This window comes from Vulpes lagopus, chromosome 14 (genome assembly GCF_018345385.1).
Source record: "Vulpes lagopus strain Blue_001 chromosome 14, ASM1834538v1, whole genome shotgun sequence".
NCBI classification, from domain to species: domain Eukaryota; kingdom Metazoa; phylum Chordata; class Mammalia; order Carnivora; family Canidae; genus Vulpes; species Vulpes lagopus.
Window position 1 is genome coordinate 26,930,476 of NC_054837.1, and position 16,426 is coordinate 26,946,901.

Consider the following 16,426-nt stretch of genomic DNA (forward strand, 5'->3'; position numbering starts at 1 on the left):
TACTCATGTAAACATACATGTAAAAGTTTTTGTGTGGATCTCTATTTTCATTCCTTTTTTCCACAGTGATTTTTGAGTAGAGAAAATCCAAACATGCTTAAATATGACTATTTAAGACACAAATGACTAGCTTGGTGTACAGAAGCCAAGGCTGGAAGAGTGGCCTTGCAGCCCAGCCCCGGCACTCAGTGCTTCTCCCACTTTCCTCGTAGAGAGCTGCTTCGGTGCGAGGCGGCGCTGGCCAGGCTGTACTGCCGCATGGCCCTGCTCAACATCTTTGCCCCGAAGCTGCCACACTTGTTCACCCGCCTCTTTCACATCCCTGCCATCCGGGATATCACCCTGGAGCACCTGCAGCTGCTCTCCAATCAGCTCCTGGCTCCTCCCCTCCCAGGTGAGCCTTAGCTTCCAGCCATACCTGGTGATACCAGCTCAGGGTGGGATAATCCTGAAAGTGAGCTGGCCCTAGGCAGGAGACTGGGAGGGTGATGGACCTGCTCTCCACTCTCCATGTGGTGCAGGGCCTCCAGATTAGTACAGATAAACAGCTCTGAAAAGTCTCAATGGTTTGGGCTCTGCTTGCTCACTTTGAAAAATGGAAGTAAACTATATGACCTGTTTAGTCCTTGACTTGTTAAGCACTCATTGACCTTCCTGACCAAATTGTGGATCAAGGAAAATTAAGCATCACTTAGGAAGTCCTGTCACTGTACAATTCTCACAGACATTCTTACAGGCATTGTTTAGAAAGGAAAATGTTCTTTTTAACAAGCTCCTCCACAGCAGACTTTACTGGTTCATTGTGACTTCTGGTGGAGCTGTTTCAATGGGCTAGGTTGTGTGTATCTGCTAAGCTTGGAGCCCTTGGCAAGGCCCGATGCTGTGTGTTTGCTGCCTGGAAGATGCTAAATGGTGAAGCTACTTAGCCCAGTCCAGGACCCTCTGTCTTCCCCCAGCACCTCAGCCTTTGCCTGCTCATCTTGGCCTCCCAGAAACGAAGATAGGCCTAGCAGGCATCTCCCAGCTGTGGGCTCCCAGCCAGTGTGTGTGTGCTGGGGTCCCCAGACCCACCCCAAGAACACAGAGGCTCTAAAACATCTGGAAAGCTTTAAAGTGTGTGTGGAAGAAACTTTGTTGTAATGACCTAACACTTGCTTTACAGACTCCCCAGCAGTTCCTTGGGGGAGCCTCTGGGTGGGCCAGGACACATGAAGTCAGGCTATGGGAACCCCTGCATCTAAGCAGCTCCACTTCTGTTTAAGAAACTTACAAAAAAGGAAAAGAAAGAAAGAAAGAAAGAAACAAACAAACAAACTTGCGCCTCCACTTCAGATTTGATTTTAGGAAACAGTTTTGTTGCTTAAAAGAAAGGAAAACTTTAGACCACTGATGTGAACCCCTTCTTCTAACCTGACAGTCTGTAGGATCTGATTGGTAATGTCTTATCCGAGACATTGTGTCTGAGCTACCCTGTCTTGGTTAACTGGGCAGGCTGCTCATTGTTACCCAGGCTCTACCCACCATTGGCTTCTGTTCTGGTGAACTTAGATTTTCTTCCCTGACCCCAGATGGCACCATCAGCTCCAGCTCCATCCTCTTGGCACAGTCTCTGCACCATTGCGTCCATTCCCAGAACTGCTCAGCCACAGACCTCTTCTACCAGGGCAGCTCCCAGACAGTAAGAGAGTGGCTCAATGTGGCCATCACCCGGACTCTGCATCAGGGTGAGGAGAGCCTGTTGGAGCTGACGAAACAGATCTGCTCCTTCCTCCAGGTAGAAGTCTAAAGCTCTAAGTTCCCTGAATTGGGGTTATAATTCTTAATCAGAAGTCTTATTGGCTTACTAAAAATGACACTCTCTCTTTCCCAAACCTGCCCCCTCCCCAAACCAGTCTCCTTTTCCTCAAGGCTTTCTCCCTTGTCCCATCCATAGTAGCCTTTCTCCCCGAGGGCTTTCTTGTCCCACTGAGCCTGTGACTGCATATGCATTGGCTCCATCCTTTGCCTGGGAGTTGGGGAGGATGATATGCTCTCTTGTGTGTAGCCCATGGCTTTCCTTGTTAACTCTCTTTGCAGACAGCACCTGAGCAGTTCCCCTCTGAAGAGTTCCCAATTTCGGAGTCCAAAGTCAACATGGATGTTAATTTCCCTGGGGCGGCTTTTGTTGTCGTGTCTTGCAAAGAAAGTCAGTCTGGATTCCGTAAAGAGTAAGTTGCCCAATCTCCAGGAGAGCTGATGGGAGAAAAAAGAAAACTGGAGTCTGGTGAAACTGACAGGAGAAAAACTCAAATTGTTTTTACTCTTTCACATGTACCTAATTTGAAAATAGTCTATAGTTCTTCTCATATTTCCGCGTTTGGGAAATTCACCCTTATACAGAACGACCCTCTAAGATGTGGTGGAAATGACCTCCAAATGCCCAGTTCTTACCCTCCATTTCATCCCTGGCATATGCGGCCGGGCTCTGCTGACCCTCCCTTTCGCCTCCACAGCTCCTCCCTGTACAAGGCACCGTGGGCGCGGGTGCTCGTGTATGGGCTTGGCCACAAAGTCAAGCGAAACGGTCAGCTAAACCTGATCGAGGCTGTCTGTTATCCACGGGATGCGTCTCCGGCCAACACTGGCCTTACACCGCCGCCTACCGCCAACCAGTACCCCTCTGTGATCCTCTCCACAGACAAGGTCCACATCAAACTGGGTATGTCTCTGAGTTAGTGCTTGATAAGAACAGCATGAAGTCATTTTTTGCTTTCCTTCTTTTTGACGATAGAAAGGACTTTGTACCTTGCTGTGTTCCAGTTTCTGGCCAGTAAAGAACAAGAGGTGCTCAGGACAGTGTACTTTAGGGGCAGGAGATGAAATATGCTTTTCTTGCCTGGGGCAGGCCTGGCAGATGCTGCTTAGACTTCAGTGGGGATTTCCTTTTCTTTCCTTTCCTTTCACAAGCGTGTGCTCTGTGGAATGACCTGAACAGAGTGGTCATGTAGCTGCCGTAATTCCAGTGGCCTTCCTCCAGCGTTCATTAAAACTTAATTCTCTCAGGTGTGGGTAGCTCCCTGGGGTGCAGGTAAACAGCCTGGTGGCCAGGGGAGCAGGCCTAGTTGGTCTTGTCTTCCTGGCATTCTTTGCTAAGCCTGCGCATGTTTATGTGGGGGCTCCCCCTCTGCTGACCCCTGCTTGTGTGCCCCACGCCCTGGTGCCAGCTGACTGTTTCTGAGAGAACACAAGGAGGCAAGGAAAACCTGGTCAGACTTCCACTGCACTTCCTTGTCGTGTTTGACGAGAAAGGATGGATCCATGTTCATTAGAGACAAATATAAATTTATTTGACCTCTGGGGAAAAACAAACAAAAAACCACTTTGATGATATCTTTTCATTAGGGCTGATTTATAGTGCTTTGCCTTTACTAGCTGTTCTTTAAACTTTATAATTAAATAAGCAGAAGATCTCTATCTTCTCACTCCCCAGTTATCACAAGATAAACGTTCACCCCAAAATGCAGACCAGTCCAGCATGGTTCCTCCTGACTTGTCCCAAGATCCCCAGGCCCCTAATGACCTGACTTATGTCTGATCAGAGCTTGCAGCGGGCCTTGGGGTGTGGTGCAGGATGTGGTAGAGGGTGAATGTCAAGCCTTGGGGTCTTTTCCCTCTCACTGTAGCATCTCTGGCCAGATTTAGGCCGTGCAGTGACACAAGGTAATGAGGAAGAATCCAAGCCGAGGAGTCTGGTAGCGCTAGTCCACTCTGTAACCTGATACAAGCTTATTGGTCTCATGGGATTGCAGCCATACCCCAGCTGCAATCCAGGTGATTAACAAACAGCTGATTATTCCTTTACCAAGCCAGGAATATTCTAATGAAGCATCTTTAAGGTCTGACTTAGTATTTCCATGCTGGCTTATTAGGTTGGCCAGTATCTAAGCAGCTAGTGAGTATTTATCCTCCCTATTCTCATCTCTGCCCATTGTCCCCTCATTCCACTGATAAATGGACTCTTTGGAGGGATGGCCTCTGACTTCTCCCGCACCTGCAGCGGACTCTGTGTGGGGGTTATGTTTCCTTTCGCCTCCAGCAGATGAGCAGGTTGGCTTTCCTTCCAGCTCTGTTCTTCCACACACACACCTGGTGGGTCCCTTTCTTAGGCTTATTTTGATCAGGTGCTGCCAATTATGAGACTTCTTCCTTGGCCTCTCTTCTAGGGGTGTCTCCACCTCCTGGAGCTGTGCTAGTGTTACATTCTCTGCCCCTGGAGTTCCCTCTGGCTATGGCCTTCACGGAACAGCTGCTGTCCTGGAGGTCAGAGGATGGTGAAGGGAGATCCGAAGATGAGCCCGACACCATCCCCACATCTGTCCTCCTGCAAGTTGTGGAGCTGCTGGGTAAGGCTTACCTTCCCCCACACACTGGGGCTGGGAGAGCTAGCTCAGTGCCTGAGGAAGGGGCTTGTCACTGGTGGTCTCTTGTTAGGTGGGTGTCATTTGAAAAGGGTTTATGGAGTTGACAGTCATATAGAGCCTAGCCTTCTTGGTTTTTTGAAAATTTATTTATTTATTTTGAGAGAGAGAGAGCGCACATAGGAGGGAGAAGGGATGAGTGTCTCAAGCAGATTCTGCACAGAGCCCAACATAGGGCTTGATCTCACAACCCTGAGATCACGCCCTCAGCCGAAACCAAGAGTCAGACACTTAGCTGACTGTGTCCCAACAGACGTCCCTGCAATCTCACCTTCTACATACATGACAGTGCAGGGTATTATTATTTTGAGGGGTGGCAACTAACCATGAAAATTAGATTATTTTTATCATACTTTAAAACACGAATACGGGATCCCTGGGTGGCGCAGCGGTTTGGCGCCTGCCTTTGGTCCAGGGCGCGATCCTGGAGACCCGGGATTGAATCCCACGGCGGGCTCCCGGTGCATGGAGCCTGCTTCTCCCTCTGCCTGTGTCTCTGCCTCTCTCTGTGTGTGACTATCATAAATAAATAAAAATTTAAAAAAAAATAAAACACGAATATGTGCCATTTTCATAACTTTGGAGATGAAAGGTGGTGTAGGAGTAAATAATGTTGCAGGATCAAACATTATAACTTCATAGTTCCTGAAAGGTTAAAAGGGGTTACATTTTGGTAAAATTCAATAGAAAGGTAAACTTCAGAGTTGTGTATTTTTCCATATGTAAATTCACCTCAAATTCTAAATAAATATTGAACTTCATTAGTGATATATCTGCCTAAGTGTTCAGGGATAAAACAGACTAACGTCTGCAACTTATTTTGAAATAACTACCAGATGAGTTTCCGGGTGAATAGAGGGGTAGATAGGTAGCTACATAAGAGCAAATACTGCAGAGTGTTACTGGGAGAACCTGGTGGTGTATGCACAGGTATTTACTGTATAAGTAGCTCAACTTCCCTATACTTTTGAAATTATTTATGATGTAGGAGGGAAAAAGTCCGCTTGTATGCCCTCCGGGGTCAGACAGATGATGTCAGTGGGGGACATGAGAGTGGGCCAGAGCACCTCATGCTCTGCCAGTCTCTGAGCCCTGTCACTCATTGCTACATGAGAAGGTGACCCCGATCCTGCCAGCTATTATTACATTTTATTTCAAGAAAAGCTGGTAATGTAGATATTGATGTGAATTTCCCAGTTTTTCAATGTTGGCAACTAAATTTTTTTTTGGGGGGGGGGTAAGATTTTACTTATTTATTTGACAGAGAGGGAGACAGCACAAGCAGGGAGAGTGGCAGAGCGAGAGGGAGAAACAGGGAGCCTGATGCAGGGCTCAGTCCCAGGACCCCGAGATCTTATGACATGAGCCGAAGGCAGATGCTTAACCAACTGAGCCACCCAGGCACCCTTCAAATTCCTTAAAATACTTTGGGGCATAGGATCAAGGAAGGTGAGCAGGAAACCACCATGAGAAGGAGAGGTCTGTGGGAAGTCTCCACTCACGGCTGCCATTTGCAATCTGGGTGGAGGATAATTCTCTCTAAGGCCGTCCTCTTACAGAGGTGGCAAAAAGCAGAGGAAGGACGATGGCGAGGAGGTCACATGAGCATCCGAAGGGGCGCCCCTGAGGCCCATAGGCACTTGCTTGTTCTCTTGAATGGTTTCCTGGGACCCCACGTGGCATGACCAGCATGAGTTTATTTTCAGTTAAGTTACAAAGCAGCATCACCTCTAGGAGATCAGGCAGCTTAATGTGAATTTAAGATGCACATCTGACACGAAGGGGATCTTAGAACAAACCTGTGACCCATCTTCTTGTGCTAGACCCTGTTTCCTGAACTTCAGTCCTCCTCATTACAATCTTTATGTGATTGCCATACCTACGAATTGTGCCTGTTGGTATTGTTTTGGTTTTGGCAATCAGCTCTTTTCTCCTTTTTTTAAACTTTAATTTTAAAGGAAACTTTATGTTGCCACTTTAAATGAAAAATTAGTATCCCTTGCCATAATTAGAAGGTTTACTATAAAATAGTTTCCGTTAGGAAATTTGACCATTGTTGCCTGTCAGAGGCTCTGGGTCTGTGGCACATTCTTTATGAAAGATACACTTCCTGCAGTAAGACTTTCTTGTGGACAAAATCAGAACTGGAAGGGGAGTAAGGAAGGAATACCTTGGGGTACCTGGGTGACTTAGTTGGTTAAGTGTCTGCCTTTGGCTCAGGTCATGATCCCAGGGTCCTGGGATTGAGCCACACGTTGGGCTCCCTGCTTAGCAGGGGTTCTGCTTCTCCCCTCCCTGCTCGTTCTCTCTCTCTCTCTCTCTCTCTCTCTCTTTCTCAAATAAATAAATAAAATCTTAAACAAAAATAAAAGGAATATCTTATCAGTTTGTTGTTCTGGGTTGTCTGATAAAATTGGATTGTGTGTCCCCAATAGTAAGCATCTCATGATTTGGGAAATACTATTCTTATGACTTGTCACCAACTCATTTGATAAACCTTATGAGAAAGAAATATTTTTTGGTGTGAGCCATAGAATGCAGCTCTGTGCAATCATGTGGCATAGGGGTTAAGACCATAGGCTCTGGGGGCCATCAGCCAGGCTTCAGCTCTTTGAGCCTCTGTTTTTTCATCTGTGAGATAGGGATTGGTAACACAGTGCCAGGAACAGTCCTCAGTAAGGAACAAGTGCCATACAAGTGACAGCTGCTATTATTGTTTTATATAAAACAGGAAACTTCCTGTGGACCACAGACATGGCGGCCTGCGTGAAGGAGCTTGTTTTCCATCTCCTGGCGGAGCTGCTGCGCACAGTGCATGCCCTGGAGCAGAGGAAGCACCCTGCTGGCCTGTCCTCCTCCATTGCCCTCCAGCTGAACCCCTGTCTGGCCATGCTGATGGCTTTGCAGTCGGAGCTCCATAAGCTATACGATGAGGAGACCCAGAGCTGGGTCTCGGGCAGCACATGTGGAGGCTCAGGGTCAGCGGTGACCACCGACCAAGGCAGGTTCTCTACATACTTTCACGCACTCATGGAAGGTTGCCTGGCAGTGGCCGAAGTGACCCTGCCCACCAACATGAGCGTCACAGCCAGCGGGGTGACCTCGACAACCACTCCAAATCTCAGTGACTCCTCGTCCTCCTCGTCCTCCTCCCCGGGACAGACACCACAGAGCCCCAGCCTCCTGTCTAAGAGGAAGAAAGTCAAGATGAAGCGGGAAAAGGCCTCGTCCTCTGGGAAACGCCAGTCTTCCCGCTCGGTGGAGTCAGACTCTGCCATGCTCAGCATTGGGGGCAGCAAGCCAGAGGACATGCTGTGGTTTCATCGAGCCCTCACCCTGCTCATCATTCTCCGACACCTCACCAGGAAGGACCCACAGGGGCTGGGTGTGACAAGCGATGCCATCGCTGACGCCTGCCAGGCGCTGGTAGGCCCCACCGCACACAGCCGCTTGCTGGTGATCTCTGGAATCCCCACCCACCTGGACGAGGGTGTTGTCAGGGGTGCTATCCGTAAGGCCTGCAATGCCCACGGTGGGGTCTTTAAAGATGAGATCTACATCCCCCTGCAGGATGAAGACCCCAAGAAGCCAAAGGATAAGGCTGAGGGTGGTGATGGAAAAGCTGAACCAGAGAAGACCCTTGGCTTCCCCAGTACGGACAGTTTGGAGGTCAGCACATCCAGCAGCCTGACCCCTGCCATGAGCATCAGCGCATCTGCTTCCACCAGCCAGGCCTCCATCTGCAGCTCCCAGGGTATCTCTCAGACAGTCAGTGACCTCTCTGTGGATCCGCTGCCCTCAGGCCTCGAGCCACCCATCCCTCCTGGCTTATTGGAGCCCCACGTGGTATCCAGCCAGGAGAGTCTAGACATCTCCCTATGCAGCACCGGCAGCCTGGGGAGCCTGGGGAGCCTGGGGGAGCCACTGGACAATGCAGAGACAGCCTCTGTGTCAGACATGGGCTCCATGTACACGGTCACATCCCTGGACAACCAGCCCCTCGCAGCACGCCCCATCAAAGGCTTCGCAGTCGTGGAGGTAACAGTGCTCATGCCTTGGCAACCACTAAAATCATGAGCAGCTTGAATCCCCCTCCCTTGTTAAACATCCCAGTATTATTTCCAAGGGATTAAGCGATAGGTGATATTGGGGCTCCCTGAGGCAGCTCTTGGAAGCCGCCATGATTTATTATGTTGATTATCTGTGTCTGAGGTCACATTTTGAAGAGTGAATTCAAGCCTGATGTCATGAAGTAAATGTGGTTTCTTGCTGAGTATGGGAGGAAGACAGAGGGGTTCAAGGGCCTGACCTTTCCCGGTGGATGGTCTTTATCAAGTGCATTCCAGCTCAGGCCCACCGGTATATATCTGAGTGGCCTTATGTGGTTTTAAACATTGCTATCAGCAGGAGGGATCTTAGCTGATCCTGTGAGAACAGACTTCCATTCTGTTCTGGGTGATTCTGAGTTTCCAGGTCACATTTCCACTTCAAAATCCCATCTGCTTCTTGGGCCTCCTTGTTCAGAAATCCTACATCCAAAAAAAAAAAAAAAAAAAGGGAAATCCTACATCCTGTGTCTTCACCCTTGTGTGAGGGGAGTCAGGCTCAGAATAAAGCTGTCCTCCCATTATTGGATATGGTGAGGAAGGCACTAGAAGGGAAAGGGTATTGCTTTGCTCTTCCAGAGAACTAACAGGAGAGCTCAAGAACCCAGTAGTTGGTTTATTCCCTGGAATCACTTAATACATGCACTTTCGTCCTGGGGGCTTTCTCAGAGCTGAGTGTGGACTTTAGCTCCTTGGGCATGAAAGTAAAGCTGCAGACCTGATTGGGGTTTAGCAACAGAGATTTCTGGCTGAGATGTCCCCCTCCAGGTTACTGCAGTTGATGTGAAGCAGAGACATTCCCAGTGAGGCCAGCTCGTGTGAGTCAGCACTCACAGCACTGAGACCTGGAGAGGATTTCGGGGAAAGGTGGGAAGGCAAGCAAGGTCATTACTCCAATCCTGACCCTTCTCTCTGTTCACACAGATAAGATCCCGAGCCAAAATTGAGAAAATTCGAGCAAGTTTATTTAACAATAATGACTTGATTGGTTTGTCAAGTTTGGATGGTGAAGATGAATTGATGGAGATGTCAACAGAAGAGATTCTCACTGTGTCTGTAGTAAATCAGAGCCTGTTTGATACTCAGGGGAGCCCAGGGTTAGAGGATTACTTCAATGATAAGTCAATTAAAGGTGGGTTATGGAATTTTTTTTTTAATTAACAGACTTTTTTGGGAGCAGTTTTAAATTTATAGGAAAAAATGAGCCAAAGTCCTCTGCTCTCTCTGTACCCAATATCTACTACTTTTTTAATATCCTACCTGAGAAAGGAATTTTGGCAGCCACCCGAATTGAGAAGATGCTGGGGGGCTCTCAGGAGATGGGACAGATGTTCTCTGTTTGGCTCATGGAAGCTGGCAGGGCTCTGAGGACCATGAGGGCACCCTTGCCTCTAGCCTGCTGTGCTCCAGCCTGCTGAGAGAGCGCCAGAAACGATGTGCCACAGCCTGCCTCGGGCTCAGAAGTGGTCTTGTAAATGAAATTGATGAATCAGCAAATTCTGCCCCTGAAACTGATAATACAAATACACTCTATATTAACAAAATCGAATTTAAATGAAAGAAAAATTTTAAGTGGGCATCCCTAGATAAATAGTATTTTATTTTACTTATTTATTTTTAAAGGTTTTATTCATGAGAGACAGAGAAAGGCAGAGACACAAGCAGAGGGAGAAGCAGGTTCCCTGCAGGGAGCCTGATGTGGGACTTGATCCCAGGACCCTGGGATCACACCTTGAGCCAAAGGCAGACACACTCAACCACTGAGCCTTGAGCCAAAGGCAGACACTCAACCACTGAGCCACCCAGCTGTCCCGATAAAATAATACTTTAACTGAATATTTATTGAAGTTAAAATCAAGACAAAATACCCACAAATGAACAGACTTTACTATTTTAAATAGTAAAATTTTAAATAAAGATGGAATCGGTATTACTGATTATTCCTTTCACATCAGGCTCTAATATGGCCTGGCACAGTACTGTTGATATATTAATTTTGATTTCTTTTTCTGATTCATTTTGAAATATGAATCTTGATCACTGCATTTTTGGGGAATCTTGCACCTGTGGGGGCCATCTGGGTCTCCTCATCCCAGTCTTAGCACCAGCCTCGTATTACTATGCATTTGGCCCCTCAGCTCTCTGCAGCCCATGTGGAGATGACTGCCATAAGGTCTGAGGCCTTTTTCTGCCATAACTAATGCTCTGTCAGCCTTTTTGTACATTGAATCTGAATTTAGATCTAGTTCCTGGTCCAATTCTAGTCAGACCTTCTACTTGGTCATTTGGCCATGTTGGTGCCACACACATTTTGCTAGAGACTCTTAAATTAGGGTCCTGCTGAGTCCACTCCCTCCTCAGCCTGGGGCCCGTGAGGCCCTGTAGGCAGGGCAGGAAGGAGAAGGGAGTGATGAGCAAGGCATTTTAGCCCCTGTATCTGGGCCTTTGGCCACGAAAAGCATCAGATGGGGTTCTGATGGATTCTTGAGGCCCACCCTCTGGAGCACTTGTTTGGGAACAAAAAAAAATTTTTCTCTAGTGCTCATGGACAGTTTTCTTATATGTGAGAACTTTCTTTTCCCACCTGCTCATTGTGCCAGTTTTGAACCATACTCTCTAATAGGAAACTTGCTTGACGACTTGTGCTTTGCACCAACAATACTTTCAGGCTCTGTATCCTTCTGTTCCTTTGGAACAGCCCATCACAAATGTGTTAAGGTAGATTAAACTGCTATAATAAGTAGCCCTAAGAGTACAGTGACTCAAATGCAGTGGAAGTGTGTTTCTTGCACATGGAAGAATCCAGGGGGAGTGCCGAGGTCTGCCATCCCAGGGGGGTGTCATTTCTAGGCAGCCAGTGGAGGGGGTCAGCGCAGAAGAGAGCAGACTGTGAGTGGCTCACGTCCCACAGCACAGGACCACACCCAACAGCAGCTGCAGTGTGTGCCCAGAAAGGGGAAACCAGGTTTCAGTGGGTAGCTTGTCATCACCACTCAACATCTGTTACCTACATTCAAAACAGAGTTGTATATGAGAAACAGAGATCTGCAGGGCTTATCATGATGTGGCATGTTCATGGCAGAATTGTTTTGTCCTCTCCCCGTTTTGTAACAGGTGAGAAGCTGGTGCCCGGTGCCAGAGAGGTGCTCACAGAGATATTTAAGAGCTGTGCCCATTCAGAGCAGATGCTGAGCCTTACACCAGCAAAGCCCATCAAAGTGTCAGACATTTATCTTAGCAAAGAGCAGATCAACTCCCAGACACCAGGCAACCTCCTCCACCTCTTCTTCACCAATGTCCGGCCTCCCAAAAAGGTGCTGGAGGACCAGCTCACCCAGGTAGCCACCCATCCCCACCATGCTGAGGCTGGGCCTCGGGCACGCCTTGAGGTGATCCTGAGGACCCCTATCTCCCTTTGGTGCTCTGCAGATCCTGAGGAAATATGGCGTGCCAAAACCCAAGTTCGACAAGAGCAAGTACAGCAAAGGTGGGAAAGAGCAGCACCCCGTGAAAGTGGTGAGCACCAAGCGGCCCATCACCAAGCCACCTGCCAAGGACAAGGCTGTGCTCAACAGTGTCAGGTGGGCATCTGAGGAACTCAGAAGATGGGCTGGGCAGGGACCTAGGGCCTCCTCCTCCAAGGCTTCCTGCCAGGCTCTCTGGGCCTCTGGGGAGTGGACACCCTGGCTCTCCTTTGCAGCTGTCATTTTGGTCCCCAGCTTCATCAACTGAAAAAGCATGTTTCATTCTATCCACAATTGTAGTAAAATCTGGACCACACAGGCAGACAAAAGCAGACCAGTCTGAAGTAATAAACCATACAAAATGTACAGAATTGTTTAAAAAAAAAAATCTGACTTCTTTTAACCACACAAATAATGCATAGTTATTATAGAAAAACTATAAAATGCATATTGAAAAAATATATAACTACCCCACACATAGCAAACACTTTTAACAGTTTAAGTACCTAAGCTTTTATTGATGCATATATATATATTATTTTCTTAAATTTTAAATGGCTAAAGGGGCACCGGAGTGGCTCAGCCAGGTAAGCATCCAACTCTGTTTCGGCTCAGGCTGTGACTTCAGGGTGGTGAGATCGAGCCTGGAGTCAGGCTCCACACTAGTCATAGAGCCTGCTGAAGATTATCCCTCTCCCCACTGTGCTCCCCCCAAGAAGCTCACTCTCTCTCAAAAGAATAAATTTATTTTTTTTAAAGATTTTACTTATCTATTCATGAGAGACAGAGAAAGAGGCAGAGGGAGAAGCAGGCTCTCCGCAGGAGCCAGATGTGAGACTCGATCCCAGACCCTGGGATCACGCCCTGAGTCAAAGGCAGATGCTCAACCACTGAACCATCCAGGTGTCCCAGAATAAATTAATTTTAAATGGCTAAAATAGTACAGAATTCAAAAACATATGCAGCAAAAAGCTATTCCTCTTCCCCTTAATCCTCCAGGCTCCCTGTCCCTCTCCATGAGACTGCCAGTGTTACTTCCCTAGCCTTCCAGAACTCTTCTGTATATACACAAGAAATGGGCACATGCCCAGATGTCCCCATACCTCACATGGTGGCCTGTACCTTGCTGTTTCCATTTACTGCTAATCTGGGAGGTGATTCCATATATGCACAAAAAGAACTTCCTCATTCCTTTTTGAGAGGGGAATTATTTGAGTGAGAGCATGAGTAGGGGGTAGGGGCAGAGCAAGAGGGAGAAGGAGATTCCTTGCTAAGCAGGGAGCCGGATGTGGGGCTTAATCCCAGGACCCCAGGTTAATGATCTGAGCTGAAGGCAGACACTTAATAGACTGAGCCACCCAGGCGACCCTCCTTTTTTTTTTAATAGCTCTATAATATTTCATGTATGGATATGCATACATATTTAATAGAATTTTCTGTAGACCTAGGTAAATAACTCAAGAAGTCAGAATTGAAACTTTGATAGCAAAATGTTACCTGGCGAGAGTCTCCAATAGGAATTGTTTGAAGGACCAGAAAAATAGTGTCTTTATTAATAAATCATACATAAATAGTGCTCGTAAATCAGTACAGTGCAATAAAATTTTCTACGATGGACATCTGTGCAGTTTCCCTGTTTGCTGTTGAATGCGGTCACCAGTAGTCACATGTGGCTACTGAACACTTGAAATGTGGCCAGTGTGATCAAGGAACTGAGTTTGTATTTTTTTTTTTTAATTTAAGTAGCTATATCTGGCTAGTGACTACTTCTTAGTACAGCTCTAAAGGTTGTAGAAGGAATGAAAAGCATGTCTCACAGTGAAAGCATCCATTTGTCCTCCTGATTTGCTCGGGGAACTTCTTGGTAGGAACAGAAGCCCTTTGGGAACCAGGGACTGTAGTTGCGGGAGTCCGAACTCATGCATGTATGAGGCTCAGTGCATCCTCTGTCAGGATGAGGTGTGATCACAGGAATTCTGATTGCAATGCTCTGGTCTACAGCAGGACTGCCTTAAGTGAGAAGAAGCCAACTGTGAAGCCAAAGTCCCCCGAAAAGAGCAAGCCAGATGAGAAGGACCCAGAGAAGTCACCCACCAAAAAACAAGAAGGTGAATGAGCCACTTGGGCCTGGACTGGCAGGCCCCTGGGACCAGCCTCCTGGCTTCTGCCAACTTGCCTGGGCTCCCTTGGGGTTTGGGTTAGGCACGTCCTCAGTGCCATCTTTGACCATGAACTTATGGAGGTCAAAATAGCTCCCAAGATACCATGCTCCCAGGGCAAAGAGTAGATGATAGCGATTGAAAGTAAAGATCTGGAAATCTGCTTAGAAATTTGCTTCCAGAGGCATTTACCTGGGCATTAGAACTTGAGCCTCATAAAAGCCCAAGCAGAGCTGGAGAAGTCAGGCTGTGGCTTGCTGACCCCATGAGGTCAGGGATTGTGGTTGGCCTCAGGTGGTGGGTGGAGGCCAGTGACAGACCCTGGAGGGCCAGGAGGTGGGGCACAGGTGGATTGGCCCCCCCGCCCAGAGATGCCACCAGGGCATTCCGCGAGGTCCCTGCTGTGGGAGGTTCTTCCAAACTCCTAACTCTCAACATTTCTCCATCAGTCCCTGAGGAGAAATATCTAACCTTGGAAGGATTTCACAAGTTTGTTATTGACCGAGCCAAGCAAGACATCCGTAGTGTCTGGAGGGCAATTTTATCCTGTGGTTATGACCTTCACTTTGAGAGGTAAGAAGTTGTCCCTCTACCCAGTTGATACCTTGCATAAAAATTGTTTTCAGCCACCAGAGGCATCCCCAAGAAAATCCCTGCTGGACACCATTCCATCTGCTGCTCTAAAGGCCTACTGAGTTTCTAACTTTTTGTAACTGTCAAAATGGGTTTTAGAACCCACTTGGAAACAAACTCTGTTCCAAACAACAAATTCATCTTCTCGCAGTTCTGGAGGTCAAGGCATCAACAAGGTTGGTTTCTGCTGAGGCCTCTCGTTGGCTTATGGACAGTCACCTTCTCCCTGTGCTCACATGACCTTGCCAGTGTGCAGCACGTCCCCACTGCTGCCCACCTCTGAGGAGGACGGTCGCCTGCTGGGCCTGGGCCCTGCCCTGAGGGCCTCCTTTACCTCAGTTAGCTCTTTAAAGGCCCCATCTCCTCACACATTGGGGGTTAGGGCTTCACTGGAATAGGGCTTCACACATTGGGGGGATGGGCAGACACACTTCAGTCCCTAAGGGGATAGTTTCTCATTCCAAAGACCCTTTGTTCCTCAGAGTCCTGCTTTGTCTCTGAGTCTCCATTTTCAGTCTCCCTCCCTGCCTGGCAGCTGCTCACCAGGTCCCCAGGGCCAAACATGGTTTCCCCTTTCTCCGGGCAGGCGTGGTACTTACAAACTAGAAGAAACCTCCCTGCTCTCACTCAGGTGCTCACCCCCAGGTGCACAGCAAGGAGTGCGTTTCGGGCATCAGGGAAGGAACATCACTTTTAAAGGAAGCATCTCTTTTAAAATCCGTTTTCAGAGTTTAGGGGCTTTTTTGCTGCTCGCCACCGTCCTGTTGTACTTTCACAGAAGGCTCAGAGTCTGACCCTGGACCAGTTTTCTGATTTATTTTAGAAGCCAGTAAGACAGATGACTTTGGGGGCTTTTGAGTAGTAGAATCCCGTTTTGGATTAGAAAGTGCATTTGAAGTGCAAAGGGCACAGATTGTCCTACAAATGAATTCCCAATTGTTATAGCTAGAGGGCTTGTTTGTGGGCCCCATGGGGCCCGTCCTGGCACCCTGCTGCCTCCTCCCTACCCCACACCTGGTCTAAGGGCCAGTGGCATCTTTTGCGGTCAGTCAGCTTGCAGGGGGTTATGAGGGAACCCTCCTGCAGAGGGGGAGATCCCCTTCTGGAGGAAGCTGTCTCTCTCCCAGCCCTCCTTGGGAAGGACCCAGGAGACCTGTCTCAAGAAGCTGTGCCACTGGGATCCCTGGGTGGTGCAGTGGTTTAGCACCTGCCTTTGGCCCAGGGCGCGATCCTGGTGACCCGGGATCGAATCCCACATCGGGCTCCTGGTGCATGGAGCCTGCTTCTCCCTCTGCCTGTGTCTCTGCCTCTCTCTCTCTCTGTGTGTGACTATCATATATAAATAAAAAAAAAAAAATTAAAAAAAAAAAAAGAAGCTGTGCCACTGCCCCAAGATAGGCCCTCCTACCAGGGGGCACCCCGTGTGGCATGTAGCCTAGTGAGGTGCCATGGGCTCTGGAGTGGGAGGCACCTATCCACCCGCCAGCCAGCCTGCTTGCCTTTCTAGGGGCACACTCACCAAAAATCACGGACACAGAGATTTCCCATGATTCTGTACCCAGGATGGTCATTTTGTAAAGCTTCAGTAAATGTGTCTCCTGACATTT

General features: G+C 48.2%; 1 protein-coding gene across 7 annotated transcripts in view; it reads left to right on the top strand.

Annotated features, from left to right (window-relative positions):
* HECTD4 (HECT domain E3 ubiquitin protein ligase 4) overlaps positions 1-16,426 on the top strand; it is a 184,963-nt gene that overhangs the window by 156,113 nt on the left and 12,424 nt on the right. For 6 of the 7 annotated variants that reach the window (XM_041728411.1, XM_041728415.1, XM_041728414.1 and 3 more), the window contains 11 exons: positions 213-394; positions 1,569-1,774; positions 2,077-2,207; positions 2,493-2,698; positions 4,203-4,382; positions 7,189-8,495; positions 9,488-9,695; positions 11,678-11,901; positions 11,993-12,144; positions 14,029-14,135; positions 14,636-14,759. In XM_041728411.1, the coding sequence (XP_041584345.1) occupies positions 213-394; positions 1,569-1,774; positions 2,077-2,207; positions 2,493-2,698; positions 4,203-4,382; positions 7,189-8,495; positions 9,488-9,695; positions 11,678-11,901; positions 11,993-12,144; positions 14,029-14,135; positions 14,636-14,759 (3,027 nt within the window). The remainder of the gene's footprint in view (positions 1-212; positions 395-1,568; positions 1,775-2,076; positions 2,208-2,492; positions 2,699-4,202; positions 4,383-7,188; positions 8,496-9,487; positions 9,696-11,677; positions 11,902-11,992; positions 12,145-14,028; positions 14,136-14,635; positions 14,760-16,426) is intronic. The other variant, XM_041728412.1, reaches the window with a different exon arrangement.